Source organism: Gordionus sp. m RMFG-2023, chromosome 3 (genome assembly GCF_954871325.1).
Source record: "Gordionus sp. m RMFG-2023 chromosome 3, tfGorSpeb1-WG-v2, whole genome shotgun sequence".
Lineage (NCBI taxonomy): Eukaryota > Metazoa > Nematomorpha > Gordioida > Chordodea > Parachordodidae > Gordionus > Gordionus sp. m RMFG-2023.
The window spans coordinates 29,517,935-29,534,278 of NC_088777.1; the positions used below are offsets into that span (position 1 = coordinate 29,517,935).

Sequence of the window (16,344 nt, forward strand, 5' to 3'; positions counted from 1 at the left end):
CAAATAGAATGTAAATTTTTTATAAACGATTCATGGTAATTTACCATTCCCAGAAACGAACATAATTCTTTAACATTAAACGGTGTTTTACAATTTTTTACAGCATTAATCTTATCTTTTGTCGGGTGAATTCCGAATTCGTCAATAACATGACCTAAATAAGTAACTGACTTTCCTCTAATTTTAATTTTATCGGTCTTCGTTGTCAGTCCAGCCTTATCAAATCTTCTTAATACTTCTTCTAGATTAACTATATGATAAAAATTATTCTCGCCTGTAATAATTGCATCGTCTAAAAATACACTAATGATAGGAATTCCCTTTAATAGGTTTTGCATAAAGCGTTAAAATATTATCGGAGCGCTAGTCAATCCAAAAGGGATTCTTTGGTATCGGTAATAACCGACATGAGTCAAAATTACTAAAACGTCCCTACATTAACTCCGAATTGTAAAAATGAATCTCTTAAATCTATCGTTCTATTTTACCACCACGATCCTATTTGTCAGGTCGGCGAAAGTTGGTAGTTAATCATTATCTATCGCTAAATATTTGTTGATTGTTAAACCCAAATCTCCTATCAGCACGGAACCGGATTTCTCTAAAATATTAACCGTTGGCGTAGCCAAAGTAATTAGACTTATTGTTATTCCCACCTACTCGATAACGCCTTCGTCTAAAAGTCTGTCCAACTCAGCTTCAACGGTTTGATGCAACGGAAATGGAATTCTTCCAGACGGTAGCGCGATTGGCACTGTGTTTGATTGTATCTTGATGACGGCTTTCTGTAATTTTATTTGTCTTAATTTTTTTTTAAAAACTTGCTCAAATTTTGAAACATTTAAAAATTATTTTTATTTTGAAAAATATATTTGCAATGCATATTTTTAAATGTAAATTTAAATAAATAAAATAAAAAGATTATGATTTTAGAATTAATTATAAAATTATTATAATAATTTTTGCTATTTATTTATTAACTAGCTGTTTTTAAAAAAATGTAGCACCTTATGCTATCGATACTTAACAAAATAGCTATGGAATAACGCGCTAAATATAGAACACTGCAAATTATATATTTCAAGTTCAGGATTAGAATCGAAAAAAGATTTAAAAAATTGTTTTATCTTCATTCTCTTTTATTTCTATAAATTCTATCCAACTAGACATTTTTTTAATATGCTGAGGGCTTGACAGCCATACCCATCAAAACAAAAATAGAATAATTTCAGTCAAACCATATTAAAATTAGCTATTATTTGATATCCATATCAAAAAAAATATTTTTACACCCCTACCCCCCCCCCCCATCTACCCCCACTCCCCAGGTCATACCCATCCAAACCAAAAATGAAGACTTTCAGTCAAACCATATTAAAATTAGCTTTTATTTGATACCCATATAAAAAAAATTTATTTTTTACATCCCCCCCACCCTTACCTCCCAGACCAAGTCATATCCATCAAAACCAAGAATGAAGACTTTCAGTCAAACGATATAAAAATTAACTTTTATTTGATGCCCATATCAATATTATTTTTTACACCCCCCCCATCCACCCCTACTTCCCAGACCAAGTCATACCCATCCAGACCAAGAATGAAGACTTTAAGTCAAACCATATTAAAATTAGCTTTTATTTGATATCCATATCGATATTTTGTGTTGATTAAAATATTTCTTACCCCCCAAGACCTAAACCCGCCTATTATGGGGTAGATATTCACCTCCAGTTGAATAGATCTTTTGATTAGCTATCGATTGATATCCTATATTAGATATCTTATTTCATAAGTCAAAAAAAAACAACATTGATAATTAATGAATAACAATAAAATTAAAAAACGAAACGCGCGGAAAACGCTTTTTAAAATAAGATTCGTCTATATCATGGTTCAAACGTGATAATGCCGTATAGTTCTTTATCCTTTAATAAATTGAAATTTTAAAGGGATCCCTTTAAATCCCGTGAAGATCCTGGATAGCTATGATCCCTTTAAAAATTACGACAAGTTAGAAATAAAATAAGAAGGAATGACAAAAATAAATAAAAATTTAAGAAAAATTGAAAAATTTATAAAAAGATTTTCCTTTTTTGAATGGGAATTTTCCTTTCCTTTTGGGAATTTTCCTTTTCTATTGACACTTTTCCTTTTTTGATCGGACCTTTTCCTATTTTGTTTGACACTTTTCCTTTTTTAATCGGACTTTTTCCTTTCTTTTTGGGAATTTTCCTTTTTTGATTGACACTTTTCCTTTTTTGTTTGGACCTTTTCCTTTTTTGATTGAACCTTTTCCTTTTATGATTGACCCTTTTCCTTTTTTGTTCGGACCTTTTCCTTTTATGATTGAAACTTTTCCTTTTTTTATTGGGACTTTTCCTTTTTTGAATGGGAAACCCTGTAAATTGAGAAAAAATACAGTAAGAAAAAATCGAAAAGAAAAAAAATTTAGAAATAAATTAAGAAGGAATAACAAAAATAAATAAAAATTTAAGAAAAATTGACAAAAAATTTTAAAAAATTACGATTTCCTTTTTTGATTGACACTTTTCCTTTCCTTTTGGGAATTTTCCTTTTTCGATTGACACTTTTTCTTTTCTTTTTGGGAATTTTCCTTTTTTGATTGACACTTTTCGTTTTTTGTTTGAGCCTTTTCCTTTTTTGAATGAACTTTTTCCTTTTTTGATCGAACCTTTTCCTTTTATGATTGATACTTTTCCTTTTTTGATTGGGACTTTTTCTTTTTTGAATGGGAAACCCTGTATATTATTAATTCAAACTTCTTTAAGAAGTTTTATACCGGGCATTCCAAAAATAAGGGAATTCTCACCCTTAACTACCCAAATAGGTTATTGAAATATTGTTTACTTCGACTTCGACTTCCACTAAACATTTACCCAATACTTCGATCTTGATATGGTTATATCCTACTAGTTTATAAGCAGGTGATAATGTATTTTGCCTATGCGACTCCAGGTAACTCCTATCACACTACACGCAGAGCTAATATCAAATTCCATAGTAAGCTGCAGCCCACTTATCTTCGCATCGATTGTAGCTTTATTAGCAAAAGACAGGCGAGGTGTCCGTGGTAAAATCATTTGTATAGCATGCATTCTACACTCTTTCGCTATGTGGTTTGCTTTTCCACCTAACTTTTTTTGGCTGAAATTAGGTTTAAAACTTGGTTTATTAAAATTATGGTTGAATTTGTTAGCATTATAATAATAATTAAAATTGAATTTGTTTACGTTTTTATAATTATTCCTAAAATAAGTATTTTTGGAACCTTGCATTGGCTTATGTTTAATTATTTTATTAACTTCTGAAAGGGTTTCCTTCTCCAATGAAGACATCGCGATAGCTAGAGGCAACAGTATCTTCAAAAGTAATATTTCCTTCGGCATATTTTGACGGAAGTTCTTTGCCCAACTCAGTTGACCCTACTCCTAAGATGAAAATATCTCTTGAGCTCAACAACCAGCGATTTAAAATTACATGTAGAGCAAATGCTTTTTAATTTGATTGAAAAATCGTTAATAGTTTCATTGCCTCTTTCTTTCAGCTTTGGACGAAAATTTATGCTGCGAACACATCACAAACCTTTGTAAAAATTATTTGGTGATAAACTACCAAAGATATCCAATAATAAATTAACGTTCAGGACATGGGAAATGTCCGCAAATGATTTTAAAATCGAATACCGTCCAGGAAAAAGCAGATACATTATCTTGACTACCAGTCGCAAGTATGGAGTCAAATAACCACCAGAGAGCTATAAATTGTCTCGATATAAATCTTGTTCAAGTAGAACTCCAGAAAGGAACAAGGAAAGAGATTACTAAATAAAGTAATTTAAAATATTGAACGAGGGCGAGTGGATGCGAAAAATGATGCAGAGTTAGTTTGTTTTAATAATCGTCGGGAGGAATTGTAAGTAGATCGTATTGTCATTGAATGGAATGGAAAGTTGGTAATTCCAACAGTATTGAGAATATATTAAATGTTCGTCACTGAATGCCATGTCAAAGTAACCGGTCGAAAATAATGGAGGTTTCTTTATATTCGTAGAACATCTCTAATACGTCATGGGAACGCCTTCATCCAGATTTCGCGGGACCTATCGATTCGTTGTCATGGTTAGTTGAGGTTGATACACATTCTAGGGTTGAGGTGAGTTGATGAGAGAGACCACGTCTACAACAATGATCAGGGCGCTAAGGAAATGGTTATTATTGGAAAACGCCAAAACAAATTGTGACCTTCAGTTTATTTCTGGAGAATTTCGAAGATTCTGTTTAGAGAAAAATATTAAATTAATTGATGAGATGAAACGATCTAATATAAGACAAAAGACAGCACATGATGAGCACATTTAAATGAGGGATTTCAAGGTTTCACAACCTGTATGGGTACATAATAAAATCAATTCAGGTTAGAGAGAAGGAATTATAAAATCCAGAACTGGTAGATATTCCTATTTAGTAGAAAGTAAAGAAGAACTATACGAAAGCATGCTGATCAACTACGAAAACGGGATGTAGTGAAAGAAATGGAGAAGTCAGGGAGAGAGTTAGAAAATAAAAAAAATATGGACTCCGAAATAGCTGAGAATTTGGAAAGTTTAGAAGGACCACCTATAGAGGGAGATAATGGCGAAATGGAAAGACTGATAAAAATTCGAGTACATGATATGCTTTCTTTACCTCGAGAACTAGCGGCAACAATGAGGCGGTAATCACAACAATCGAGGAAGCCTACACATCGTTTAATTGAGGAGTTTTAAAAAATCTTAAGCGTGGGGAAATGTGATAAATGCTATATAAGATATTATTATAATTCATACATTTTATATTACATTCTATTTGGATTATATTATGAAAAAATGAATAAGATCCTCGTTTATTTATTATTACCATGATGTGTTTAGACAGAATAATTAAACAGAATTTTATTATCATAAATCACATTTTTTTTTTATAAATTACATTTTTTTTATTAACGGCTTTAACCAAAAACAATTTTTCTTTTTATATTTTTTTTTAACAATAAAAAAATAACCAATTATGTGAAATACAAATTGATATTAAAAAAAATGTAACGTTAAAATGATATAAAAAAAATGTTACATTTTCATCGATTAAATTTAAATACAAAGTGAATAAAAAAAATGTCACGTTAAAATGATATATAAAAAAATGTTAATATAAAATTTTCACCGAAAGGTATAATCTCTATTATTTAACATTCTACCCTCCAAAGAAATTTGGCTTACGATTTCCTTGGATAAGTTGAGTGGTAACGCTATTGACGTTCATTATGTAATCTTCCAAATGTTTGGGTATTTGTTTAAGTCTGACCGGTCGAGCAGTCCTTATAACTGGATTCATTGATTCTTTCATATTGCTCCTTTCTCTTATGTAGATAGACTCAGTAGGATATCCGTCATTTTGCCTATCGAATGGTGTTAGTGAGTCCTTGTTCTTAATCGTGGCTTCAGGAACATCAATCGAGAATCTCTTTTTAATTTGATCCAGATGTCTCCTGATTTTAGCATACCCCGTGTCTATTCTGAATATCAAATTACCTTCTGTCAGTGACCATCAGTGTCTACATGGCCGGGGGGGTAGGAGACAAATGCCTCCAAAAAATATTGGCATTTTGGGGGGTAGGTATTAATTTTGGGGGGTAGATATTGATTTTTGGGGGGTAGGCATTTGTTTTTGGGGGGTAGGTATTGATTTTTGGAGGGTAATTTTTGACTTGTATTATGATATTTTTAAATCCAATAATCGATATGATTATCGTTGATTTTCTGAAAAATGTCAATTAAAGAAAAGATATCTGTCAATTTATAAATATTATACACTATATTTATTTTTTTAAATTTTTAGAAAATTCATTTACATAATGGGATTTAGATTTTCACAGTATCAATTTTAAATTATCAATATATATTTTTTTATAATAAGGACCTTTTGAATAAAGAATCCCTTTTATGATAAGATAATCCTACTCAATTAACAATATAAAGAAACATTTTTGGATTTTAAAAAGGTAATTTTTTAAGCATATAATTGCATTTTCCTTAATTTGATGATAGATAAATAAATATAATAAAGAATGAAGCTATTTTTATTTAATCTTAATATGTATACTTAATAAGTTATCTGGGTTTTGAACCATGGCAATTATTTTTGCTAATAATTTTTTAAATAATCATTTTCAATGGGGTAAATATTACCACATTTTTGTGAGGCAATCAGGTTGGACCCATAATTGATTTCTATTTATGATAAATGATTCTTTGAGGTAAGTGTAAATTATATACAAAATTATAAGTGAGAGGTGAAAACCATTGTGTGATAAAAAATTTGTTAAAAGAATTGATAAATTTTTTATTTCATTATTAGATAAATTTTATATAACATCAAATTTTCCATAATATATTTGGCCTTTTTTCTAAATATTTATAGAAATCTTGGGAGAATGAACAGATAATCTATTCCTCTCATTTGATTATTGATTTAAGAAAAGATTTCAATTAAATGAATTGACAAAGTGATTCCATATACTGAAATATTGTTTATTTTTGTTAACAATAAATTAAATTTTTGGATATGGCTTGGGAATAATCTTTGAAACCTATGATGTGGTTTGGGTTTGGATTTCCATTAAACATGAACTGGGCCTGAAAATTATTTTTACTTATGACCTAGGCTGGATGAAGAAATCAATGCCAGTGAAGGTCTCTAATTTCAATGATTAAAATATATCATTTCTCAGACTTTATTTGAAGATAAATGAATGGGCAAATCACAAATATGCCTGTTTTCAATTATTTGCAAAATTTATTAGGATTGTTAATTTAAAGAAACTATGATTTCAAAGCATCATACATTTCTAAAAATTGTTGGACACTAAGAAATAAAGAAATCAATTGTGAAGTGTATAATGGAGGAAATATTGATCCATGATTGTTTTGGCATAAATAACAAAAAATATTATATTTTTTGTGACCATGCATTAAGCTTACATATAATATAATAGGAATCTTTTAAGAAAACATTATCAAAAATATAAGTTAATAGCTGATAGTCCATTATGAATGACTGGTAATCAGAATTTTCTTCTTTATTCAATGATGGGTGCATAATAAATTTCCTTTATATGATGATGATTGAATCAGTAAATTTTTCATTATTTTTATAAAATATGTTAATAGAGTGTATATTTATGAATTTTAATTTAAAAACAATAAGGGTCTAGAATATATTTTTTTGATTATAAATTACAAATACAAATGAATAAGAATTTATTTTAAAAGATTTTAATATATTTTTTAGATTAAAAATATAATACAAATGAATAAAAATTTATTGTGCACATATATTAAAATATCTAAATATATATTTCTTTAATATATTTTGTAAAACCACTGGAAAATTTTAAAATTACACCCTCATTTAAACAAATATAAATTTAATTTCTGAATCACACCTCATAAGATAGGAGAATTTTAAGATTCAGCCATCCACCGTCAAATAAAGGATAAAATTATGATTCTCCATCATTCTTGATGGCCATCAGTGAGTAAAAAAATATTATCTAAATATTTATTTCATTTTTATTCTAGATGCCAAGTAACAAAACAATATATAAAGTCAAATGTGACTATATTAATTGTAAAACTTCTAAAATAAGAAGTGACAAAATAAATAACCATTATAAACATAAACATCCTCATGTCAAGTTATCTGATATCAAATTTACAAAGATAGCTATCAAAAAGGATAATAATTGGGTATCCTTAAATAAAGATATTCCATTCAATATCACAAATGGGGTTGAAACCAAGTTACAAAAAAAATCAATAACATCTTACTTCCAAAAAGTAATTTTTTATATATATTATTTTAATTCATGACAATAAATATAAGTAAAAATAACCTTAAATTTTGTGAATTAGTAGAAACCAATTCTTCATCTATAATTTGAGCATAATACTTTTAATTTTTATTAAAGATAAGATTTTTAATATATAGGTACATTTTTATTATGCCCTTTATCAATTTTGAAGGAAATAAATTATAAGAATATTTAAATATTTCAACTTTTGTTAAAAAAAAATTTATATATTATAATTAAGAATAAAATAAGTCATTTGCCTAAAATTTTCACTACTCTTTATTTAATAATTAGCACAAATCTTTTATTGAAGATTCCCAAATTATATTATCTCATACAATGCCCAGTTCCAGTGATCTGCTGATTTTGAATAATGAGGTACTTAATTTAAATAAGATTTGTTTTATAATTTTGAAGGGAATAAATGAGGATATTCAGATATTTTCATGAACAAATTTTAATTAATCTTTATTTAATAATTAGCTCAAATCTTTTACTGAAGATTCCCAAATTATATTATCTCATACAATGCCCAGTTCCAGTGATCTGGTGATTTTGAATGATGAGGTACTTAATTTAAATAAGATTTGTTTGATAATTCTGAAGTGAATAAATTATGAAATATTTTCCACTTTTCTATATCTTAATTAAGAATAAAATTTTTATTAAAATTAAGATTTTCATAAGTAAACAAATTTTAACCACTCTTTATTTAATAATTAGCATGAATCTTTTATTGAAGATTCCCAAATTATATTATCTTCTCATACAATGCCCAGTTCCAGTGATCTGCTGATTTTGAATAATGAGGTACTTAATTTAAATAAGATTTCTTTTATAATTTTGAAGGGAATAAATGAGGATATTCAGATATTTTCATGAATAAACAAATTTTAATTATTCTTTATTTAATAAGTAGCACAAATCTTTTACTGAAGATTCCCAAATTATATTATCTCATACAATGCCCAGTTCCAGTGATCTGGTGATTTTGAATGATGAGGTACTTAATTTAAATAAGATTTGTTTGATAATTCTGAAGTGAATAAATTATGAAATATTTTCCACTTTTCTATATCTTAATTAAGAATAAAATTTTTATTAAAATTAAGATTTTCATAAGTAAACAAATTTTAACCACTCTTTATTTAATAATTAGCATGAATCTTTTATTGAAGATTCCCAAATTATATTATCTTCTCATACAATGCCCAGTTCCAGTGATCTGCTGATTTTGAATAATGAGGTACTTAATTTAAATAAGATTTCTTTTATAATTTTGAAGGGAATAAATGAGGATATTCAGATATTTTCATGAATAAACAAATTTTAATTATTCTTTATTTAATAATTAGCACAAATCTTTTACTGAAGATTCCCAAATTATATTATCTTCTCATACAATGCCCAGTTCCAGTGATCTGCTGATTTTGAATGATGAGGTATTTAATTTAAATAAAACTATACACTCTTTAATAATAATTAGCAAACACACAAAGTTATTGAAAATTCCCCAATTATATCTTTTTTTCATCCAATTATCAATCCCAATGCAAGCCAAAATATTTCAAACATTAAAGGCCCAAATATTATTCAATTATATAAAAAAAAGGAGCCTAATGACCCTTTTCATTTCATATTCTTTAGAATGACAAATATCTTGATTAATTTCATAATTTCCATAGGCCCATGTCAGCCATGTTCAAATATATTTCAATATCCTGTTACTCACAAAAGGTTTTTAAAAAATTTAATTTTTATTAATTTTTACGCATCCATTATTTCTACTTTTAAATAGGAGCATGAATATATCCTATTATAAAAAGGTTAATATTGATGGTTCCCTCAAACCAAGAAATTGGTTATCCTATAGCACCACTTTAGACAAAGTCTTTTGTCTTTATTGTCTTATGTTTGGTGGCCCTAAATCCAATACTTTTTGGACTCAACTTGGAGTAAATAATTGGAAAAATTTTAAGCGTGACTTAGAGAGACATGAGTCATCTTCTATTCATAAGGATTGTGAATACACCAACATGACTTGGCTTGCAAATAAGCGTATTCAAGATCATTTTCTATCAAATAGGCTTGATATAATAATGGAAAATCGTAATATAGTTCATAATATTATTGATGCCATTATATACCTTATAAAATGTAACATAGCCTTTTGGGGCACTAATTCGAATGAAGGTAATTTTATGTGCCTCATAAAATTAATGGCAAAAACGGTTCCAACTTTACGGGCATACATTGATAACAACGAAAAATTGAGGAGAAAAAAATCAGATAAAATTTCAAGACCTTATATAAATTTATTGTCATATGGCCATGTGAAAAAAATTATTGAAGTCATTAAGATAAAAATAATAAAATGTATTATTCAAAAAATTAAAGAGAATTGTGCCTATAGCATCATATTAGATGGAACATATGATGTGTCTAAAAAAGAATGCATTGCTTTACTTGTAAGATATATAGAAGATGATCCGCATCCACATCCTGTAGAAAGGATCATCCATGTTTTTACAACATCAGAAACCACCGGGGAAAATATAAAGAAACATGTTTTTTCTAAGTTCAAAGATCTTGGTCTTCCTCTTGATTATATGGTTGGGCAAAGTATGGATGGTGCAGGGAATATGAGAGGAGTATACAAAGGAATGCAGGCTTTAATATTGAAAGAGGCTCCAAAAGCCATATATATTTGGTGCCATGCACATAGGCTCAATTTAGTAGTTGCTCATGTTTGTGGATGCAAAATAGAAATGAAAAAGGTAATGGGAATATTGGATGAGTTATATAATTTCATGAATGGGGTAAGACGTCAAGGAGTGTTTGTTAAATATCAAATGACAAAGTCTAAAAAATCTCTTAAAAGAATAAAAAATACAACAAGGTAAATATAATATTTTTAATGTAACTTATCTTTTTTTAGAAATTGGTCATCATCTTATAAAGCTGTAGAAATTTTTTTAGATGTTTATGAACATATTATAGCATCATTAAATGAATTAAAAGATTCTAATGACCCAAGCACCTCTTCTATTGCCGATGGATTATTAACAAGAATTAAGGATGAAGATTTCATATTAAGTCTATTTATTTTGAAAGAAATATTGAAATGCACACATGAGGCTTGTATTGAAATGCAGGCAGTTGGTAATGATTTGGCTATGGTAACTAAATTAATACAACACACAAAAAATAAATTACAAAGACTAAGAGGTTAAAATTAGTTACGATTTCTATAAATAATTTTAAAATGTAGCTAATGGGGATAATATTTTTTTAAAATTGCATTCCTTATCTAACAGTTATTTGAAAAAGAATAATGTTACAACGGAATTGCATAATATAAAATCAATATTCAAATTTGATCAAACAGCATTCAATAATTATGTTAAACAAAAAAAAAACAAGTTGAATAAAAAAAGATTTAAAATTATTATTTAGCATTATAGATATAAAAGGGAAATATTTTTCCCTGTGCTTGATACAATCATTAATGATTTAAATGAAAGATTTAATTATGATTGTTTAAATTTTTTATCTCAAATATCTCTTTTTACACCAGCTGGAATTATAGCCAATGATAGAATAGAAGGGTGGCAAATATCTCAAATTTGTCATACTTACCAATTAAATGCTCAAGATATTGCTCGTGAATATAATGATTTTCGATCTTTATATTTGGATTCACAAGCAATCATTTATTGCAAGGATCTTTTGAAAATAAAAAAGAATGATGGGTTATATATTGATGAAAGTAATTTATTGATATTTTATTTAAAATTATATATAATTAAAGGTATTGTAAACGATGAAACCGAGGAAGATATCAATAACGATAACATAATTAATACAAAAAAATGGATAAAATATTCATTTATACTACCATATCGTCTTTTAAATAAATTAAATTCTTATTCTAATTTATATTTATTATATAAATATTTATTGACTCTACCAACTACTTCTTGTTCAGCCGAAAGAGTGATGAGCAAAGTCAAAATAAATAAAACTAGAATGCGGAATAAAATTTCTGACCCCTTTTTAGAAAATTTACTTCTAATATCCAGCGAAATTGATGTTTTTGAAAGATTTAAAATAGACGACATTATAACGCGATTTGCATCTACGTCTAAAAGATTAACTAAATTATTAATAAAATAAGTTATATCTTTTTCACAGCTAATTATATACGCCTTTTTAATAATGTAAATTTAATTTAATAGTTTTTTATATCATTCTAGTCCGGTGCATAATATAATACTATATTCATTTTATTTAAATATTTTATAATAGTTATATTTACATAAATGTTTTTATAATTCCAGTGCAAAATATATTATATTCATTTTATTTTAATATTTTATATAAAACTTATATTTACATAGATGTTTTTATAATTCCAGTGCAACTATATTCATTTTTTTCTCATATTTTATATAAAAGTTATATTTACATAAAAAAATTTATATTTCCAGTGCAAAATATACTCTATTCATTTTATATTTTATATAATAGTTATATTTACATAAATGTTTTTATAATTCTTGTGCAAAATATACTATATTCTTTATTCTAATATTTTATATAAAAGTTATATTTACATAAAAAATTTTTTTATATAATAGTTATATCTATATGAATGTTTTTAATTAATATAAAGGCATTAGTATTTATAGAATCAAGCTATACCTCTTTAAAATTACTCATTTTGTTTTTTTTACTTAATATAAAGGTATTAGTAATTATAGAATCAAGCTATACCTCTTTAAAATTACTCATCTTATATTTTTTTACTAAATTTTTGATATTTTTTTATAGTAATGTAAATATGTTATCTCATTTAATACTATTATATTAATTTTTATGAAAATAAATTGATTATCAATCAAATTATGAAAAGATTGCACTACCTACTTAAATATAAGTTAATTGAAAACGGATAGTAACAATAGTTATCAGTTTGTAAATTTTTTTTTCCAAAGCAGGTCTGAATGTTTGTAAGGGTATAAATAGTGACTTAATATAAGATTTTCTTGATTAAGGCAAATATCGCGGCCGAAGGCCGCGAAATTTTTTTAGGGGGGTAGGGGTAGATTTGGGATGGGGGTTGCCTCCATCAAATTTTCTGCCATGTAGACGCTGTTCGAGTGTGCTTAATCCCATGGTCTTTGCAAAACATTTTAAACAACTTGATGGTAAAGTTGGTGCCATTATCTGTAACAATTTGTTCAAGTATCCCGAACAAGCTTATAGTTCTCATCAGTTCGATGACAGTCTGTTCAACCGTTATGGAGTTCATCGATTTAATGATGAGAAACTTGCTGTATGTATCGACCATTACCAACCAGTATTTTTGCAGAAACGGCCCTGCGAAATCTAAATTCATTCTCTCAAAAGGTTTATTTAAGGCAGTCCAAGCATGTTGTATTTTTTTTTGGATTATCTCCCCAAGCTTTTTATGACTCGAAATTTCTAAAGTCATTATCTATATTGGTGTTGATTCCAGGTCACCAGATGTAGTTTCTGGCAAATATTTTTGTCCTATGAGCCCCCATAGGTCCTCTATGCAACTCCTGCAGAATCATTTTTCTCATGTTGAATGGTATGATCACTTTCTATTCATTGTAAATGCGGTCAACAACTATGCTCAATTTATTTGCCACTAACCTGTAAGTTTTGTTTTGTATGACTTCACCTTTTCTTATATCACTGATGACGTCCATAATCTCATTATCGTTCTGAGTCTCCGCAAATACTTTTTCGAACTTAATCGGTATGTCCCATAGGTCCTTGCATGGCTCGTCATCTTCCATCACGTGCACCTCTTCGTTGTCAGCAGACAAAGGAAATCTGGACAGACAGTCTGGTACCACATTGAGCTTGCGGACCTGTGGATTATCTTGTAGTTATATGCCCCCATCGCAATATTCCATTTTTGGAGTCTCATTGACATGGAGTGTTGTCTTTCAATCCTTTGGTGAAGATGTAAATCAGTGGCTTGTGATCTGTTATTATTGTGAACTTCGTTATAATAAGATATTTTTGAAACCTCTTTATGGCAAAGATTATTGCTAATGCTTCTCTCTCTATGTTTGTGTAGTTGGTCTCAGCCTTCAACAATGACCTCGAGGCAAAATCTATAGGTCTTTCTATACCTCCTTTTTCTAAATGAAATATTACAGCTCCCAGTCCTCGCTTGGACACATCTGCCGCAATGCCTATAACGTTGGTGGTTGACTCATGAGCAGTTTCAATTCATAAAAACTTTTTTGTGACTTTCATCCCTTCTCTTTATTCACTATTTTATATAATGGATCAGCTAAGCTGGTGAAATTGTTCAGAAATCTACGATAGTAACTGGCCATTCCTTAAAATATGGCTAGCTCCTCTTTAGATTTGGTTCAGGCATGCCGGTGATGACTTTGATTTTGTCATTATTCGGGTGTATGCCCTCAGCGTCGATATCATGGCATTGGAATCTGATCCTGTCTTTCATGAACTCGCTTTTAGAGAAGTTAGGTGTCGTTCTTTCGAATTCGTTCAAACACTTTTTAATGTTCTCGATATGTTTTTCGTCATTACTACCAGTGATTAGCAAGTCGTCAATATATAAATGACATCTTTAAGGTCGCCGAATAACCGATCCATGATCTGTTAGAAGATGGCTGTGGCTGTTTTCAAACCGAATGGTAGCTTGGTAAAGCGGAAGTACCCCTTGTGTGTTGAGATCGTGAGTAGATCCCTGGAATCTTCGTGTATGGGAATCTGCAGAAAGGCATGCTTGAAATCTATTTTGGTGAATTTCCTGCCCTTGGCCAACTTTGCGATCAGATCATTAATACGCGGTATCGGGTATTTGAAGTCCTCCAGTTTAGAGTTTATGGTGTCTTTAAAATCAGCATACAACCTCATAGTGCCGTCACCTTTGAAAACAGGAGTTAATGGACTTGTCTATCTGACTTAAAATACTGGCTCTATGATGTTGTCATTTAACCAGCCGTCCAATTCACGAGTTATCGCATCAACCCTGGCATAAGGAACCCTCCTTGGAGATATGATTTTAGGCAGGCATCGAGCTTCAATTGAATTTTCGTCTGATCATATTAGGTTTATGGTAGCGTGTTGATGAGAGGTCTTTTTTCATTACCGATATAACCTTTTCAAGATTATCATCTATGTTGCCCACAACGAACGATTTTAGTATGTTATTGAAGGCGTGTGACCACATACGTCTTAGCAGGGGAACCTTATCACAATCCACTACAATGGCCTCCAGTGTATGTGAGTTTCCTTCATACTTAACGTTCACATTGGCAAGACCTAATATCTTGACGGCGCTCCGTCATAACCAGTGAGTTTCATATCCGTCTTACGTATCGTGGTTATGCCTACAGTCTTAGCTGTATGCTTCGGAAGTATTGTGTACCTTGTACTGGTGTCAACATCCATCAGATTAGTTATGTTGTTGATGCTCACCGTTACGTTGTACGCGTCATATCTGGTATCGTTAACCCCCAGATTGCACACTTCCAAATTTTGCAGATTATATTCCTTAAGATCTGTGTTTAGGTCGTCGTCATCATCGATTACTTCGATGATCATAGCATGGTTCGTATTCAATTGACAATCACGATCTTTGTAATCAGAAGATCTGTTGTAAGTATTATTGTCATTTTTGTACTGGTTGGGCCTCGACGAATATTTCGGAAAACCATTAATATTTTGAGAGTTGTGTCTATGCTGACCACGACGGGAATAGTTGGTTTGATTATCACCTCTGTAGCAGTCATTCCGTCGATCAGGGCTTTGATGATGGTTACAATGATAGTCGTGGCGATTGCCATGGACGTTGTACCCGGTATTGTTGTATCGATCGTTGTAGTAGTTATCGTTGCGATTGTCGAAACGGTTACGGTTATAGTGACAATTATCGTAGCTTTGATCAAAACGATTGTCGTGGAAGTTGCTGTGCCGTCCATCAAATCGTTTGTTGCGGCCGTTGTCGTAGCGTATCTTGTAATGTTCAACAAATCGTTTGTCGCGGCAATAGTCGTAGCGTATATAGTTGCTTTCATGTAAGCTTTTGTCACGGTAGTTATCAAAATCCATCGAAACGTTGTTCGTAGCGGTTGACATACATGAGCTGGGGTTGCCTGGTGAAAGCATCATATTTCACAAGAGATTTACGAAGTGCATTGTAGTCCTGCTTGGGCTTCACGGTCTCGCTCGTGGCTATTTTTTGGCCCATATAATTTATCTCTTGTATTCCAGCTGATTCAGCCGAATGTATGGCTTCTACTTTCACCAATCCCTTGGTGTCGTTCGTTGGTTCCGTGATGTCTTCCTCTAGACCTAGATTGTAAATGTCTTCTATAGTCATAGAGCTCCTGACTGCTTTCCTGACATCTTTGATTTCGA

General features: G+C 29.8%; 1 protein-coding gene across 4 annotated transcripts; it reads left to right on the top strand.

Moving 5' to 3' along the window:
- The first annotated feature begins 5,853 nt into the window (after positions 1 to 5,853).
- On the top strand, positions 5,854 to 12,693 carry LOC135927712 (zinc finger MYM-type protein 1-like). Of its 4 annotated transcripts, none has more exons than XM_065463883.1 (16): positions 5,854 to 5,933; positions 5,976 to 6,060; positions 6,480 to 7,596; positions 7,640 to 7,897; positions 8,206 to 8,289; positions 8,395 to 8,478; positions 8,635 to 8,721; positions 8,831 to 8,914; positions 9,071 to 9,157; positions 9,267 to 9,353; positions 9,398 to 9,648; positions 9,710 to 10,810; positions 10,850 to 11,139; positions 11,183 to 11,333; positions 11,376 to 11,680; positions 11,723 to 12,693. In XM_065463883.1, exons 4-16 carry the CDS (start codon positions 7,640 to 7,642, stop codon positions 12,085 to 12,087), a joined length of 3,234 nt encoding a protein of 1,077 aa, XP_065319955.1. In that variant the 5' UTR covers positions 5,854 to 5,933; positions 5,976 to 6,060; positions 6,480 to 7,596; the 3' UTR covers positions 12,088 to 12,693. The 4 variants fall into 4 exon arrangements, with proteins under 4 accessions (XP_065319955.1, XP_065319957.1, XP_065319958.1 ...); XM_065463885.1 differs by having other exon boundaries at positions 7,512 to 7,596; XM_065463886.1 differs by lacking the exon at positions 6,480 to 7,596.
- Positions 12,694 to 16,344: the final 3,651 nt, after the last annotated feature.

What these genes read in the sequence shown, in the direction of transcription:
- LOC135927712 (XM_065463883.1), top strand. Translation starts at nt 7,640, where the DNA reads ATGCCAAGTAACAAAACAATATATAAAGTCAAATGTGACTATATTAAT. An exon ending in TGCTGATTTTGAATAATGAG is followed by an intron (nt 9,158 to 9,266) that starts GTACTTAATTTA and finishes TTTAATAATTAG; the next exon opens with CACAAATCTTTTACTGAAGA. An exon ending in TATCCTGTTACTCACAAAAG is followed by an intron (nt 9,649 to 9,709) that starts GTTTTTAAAAAA and finishes ACTTTTAAATAG; the next exon opens with GAGCATGAATATATCCTATT.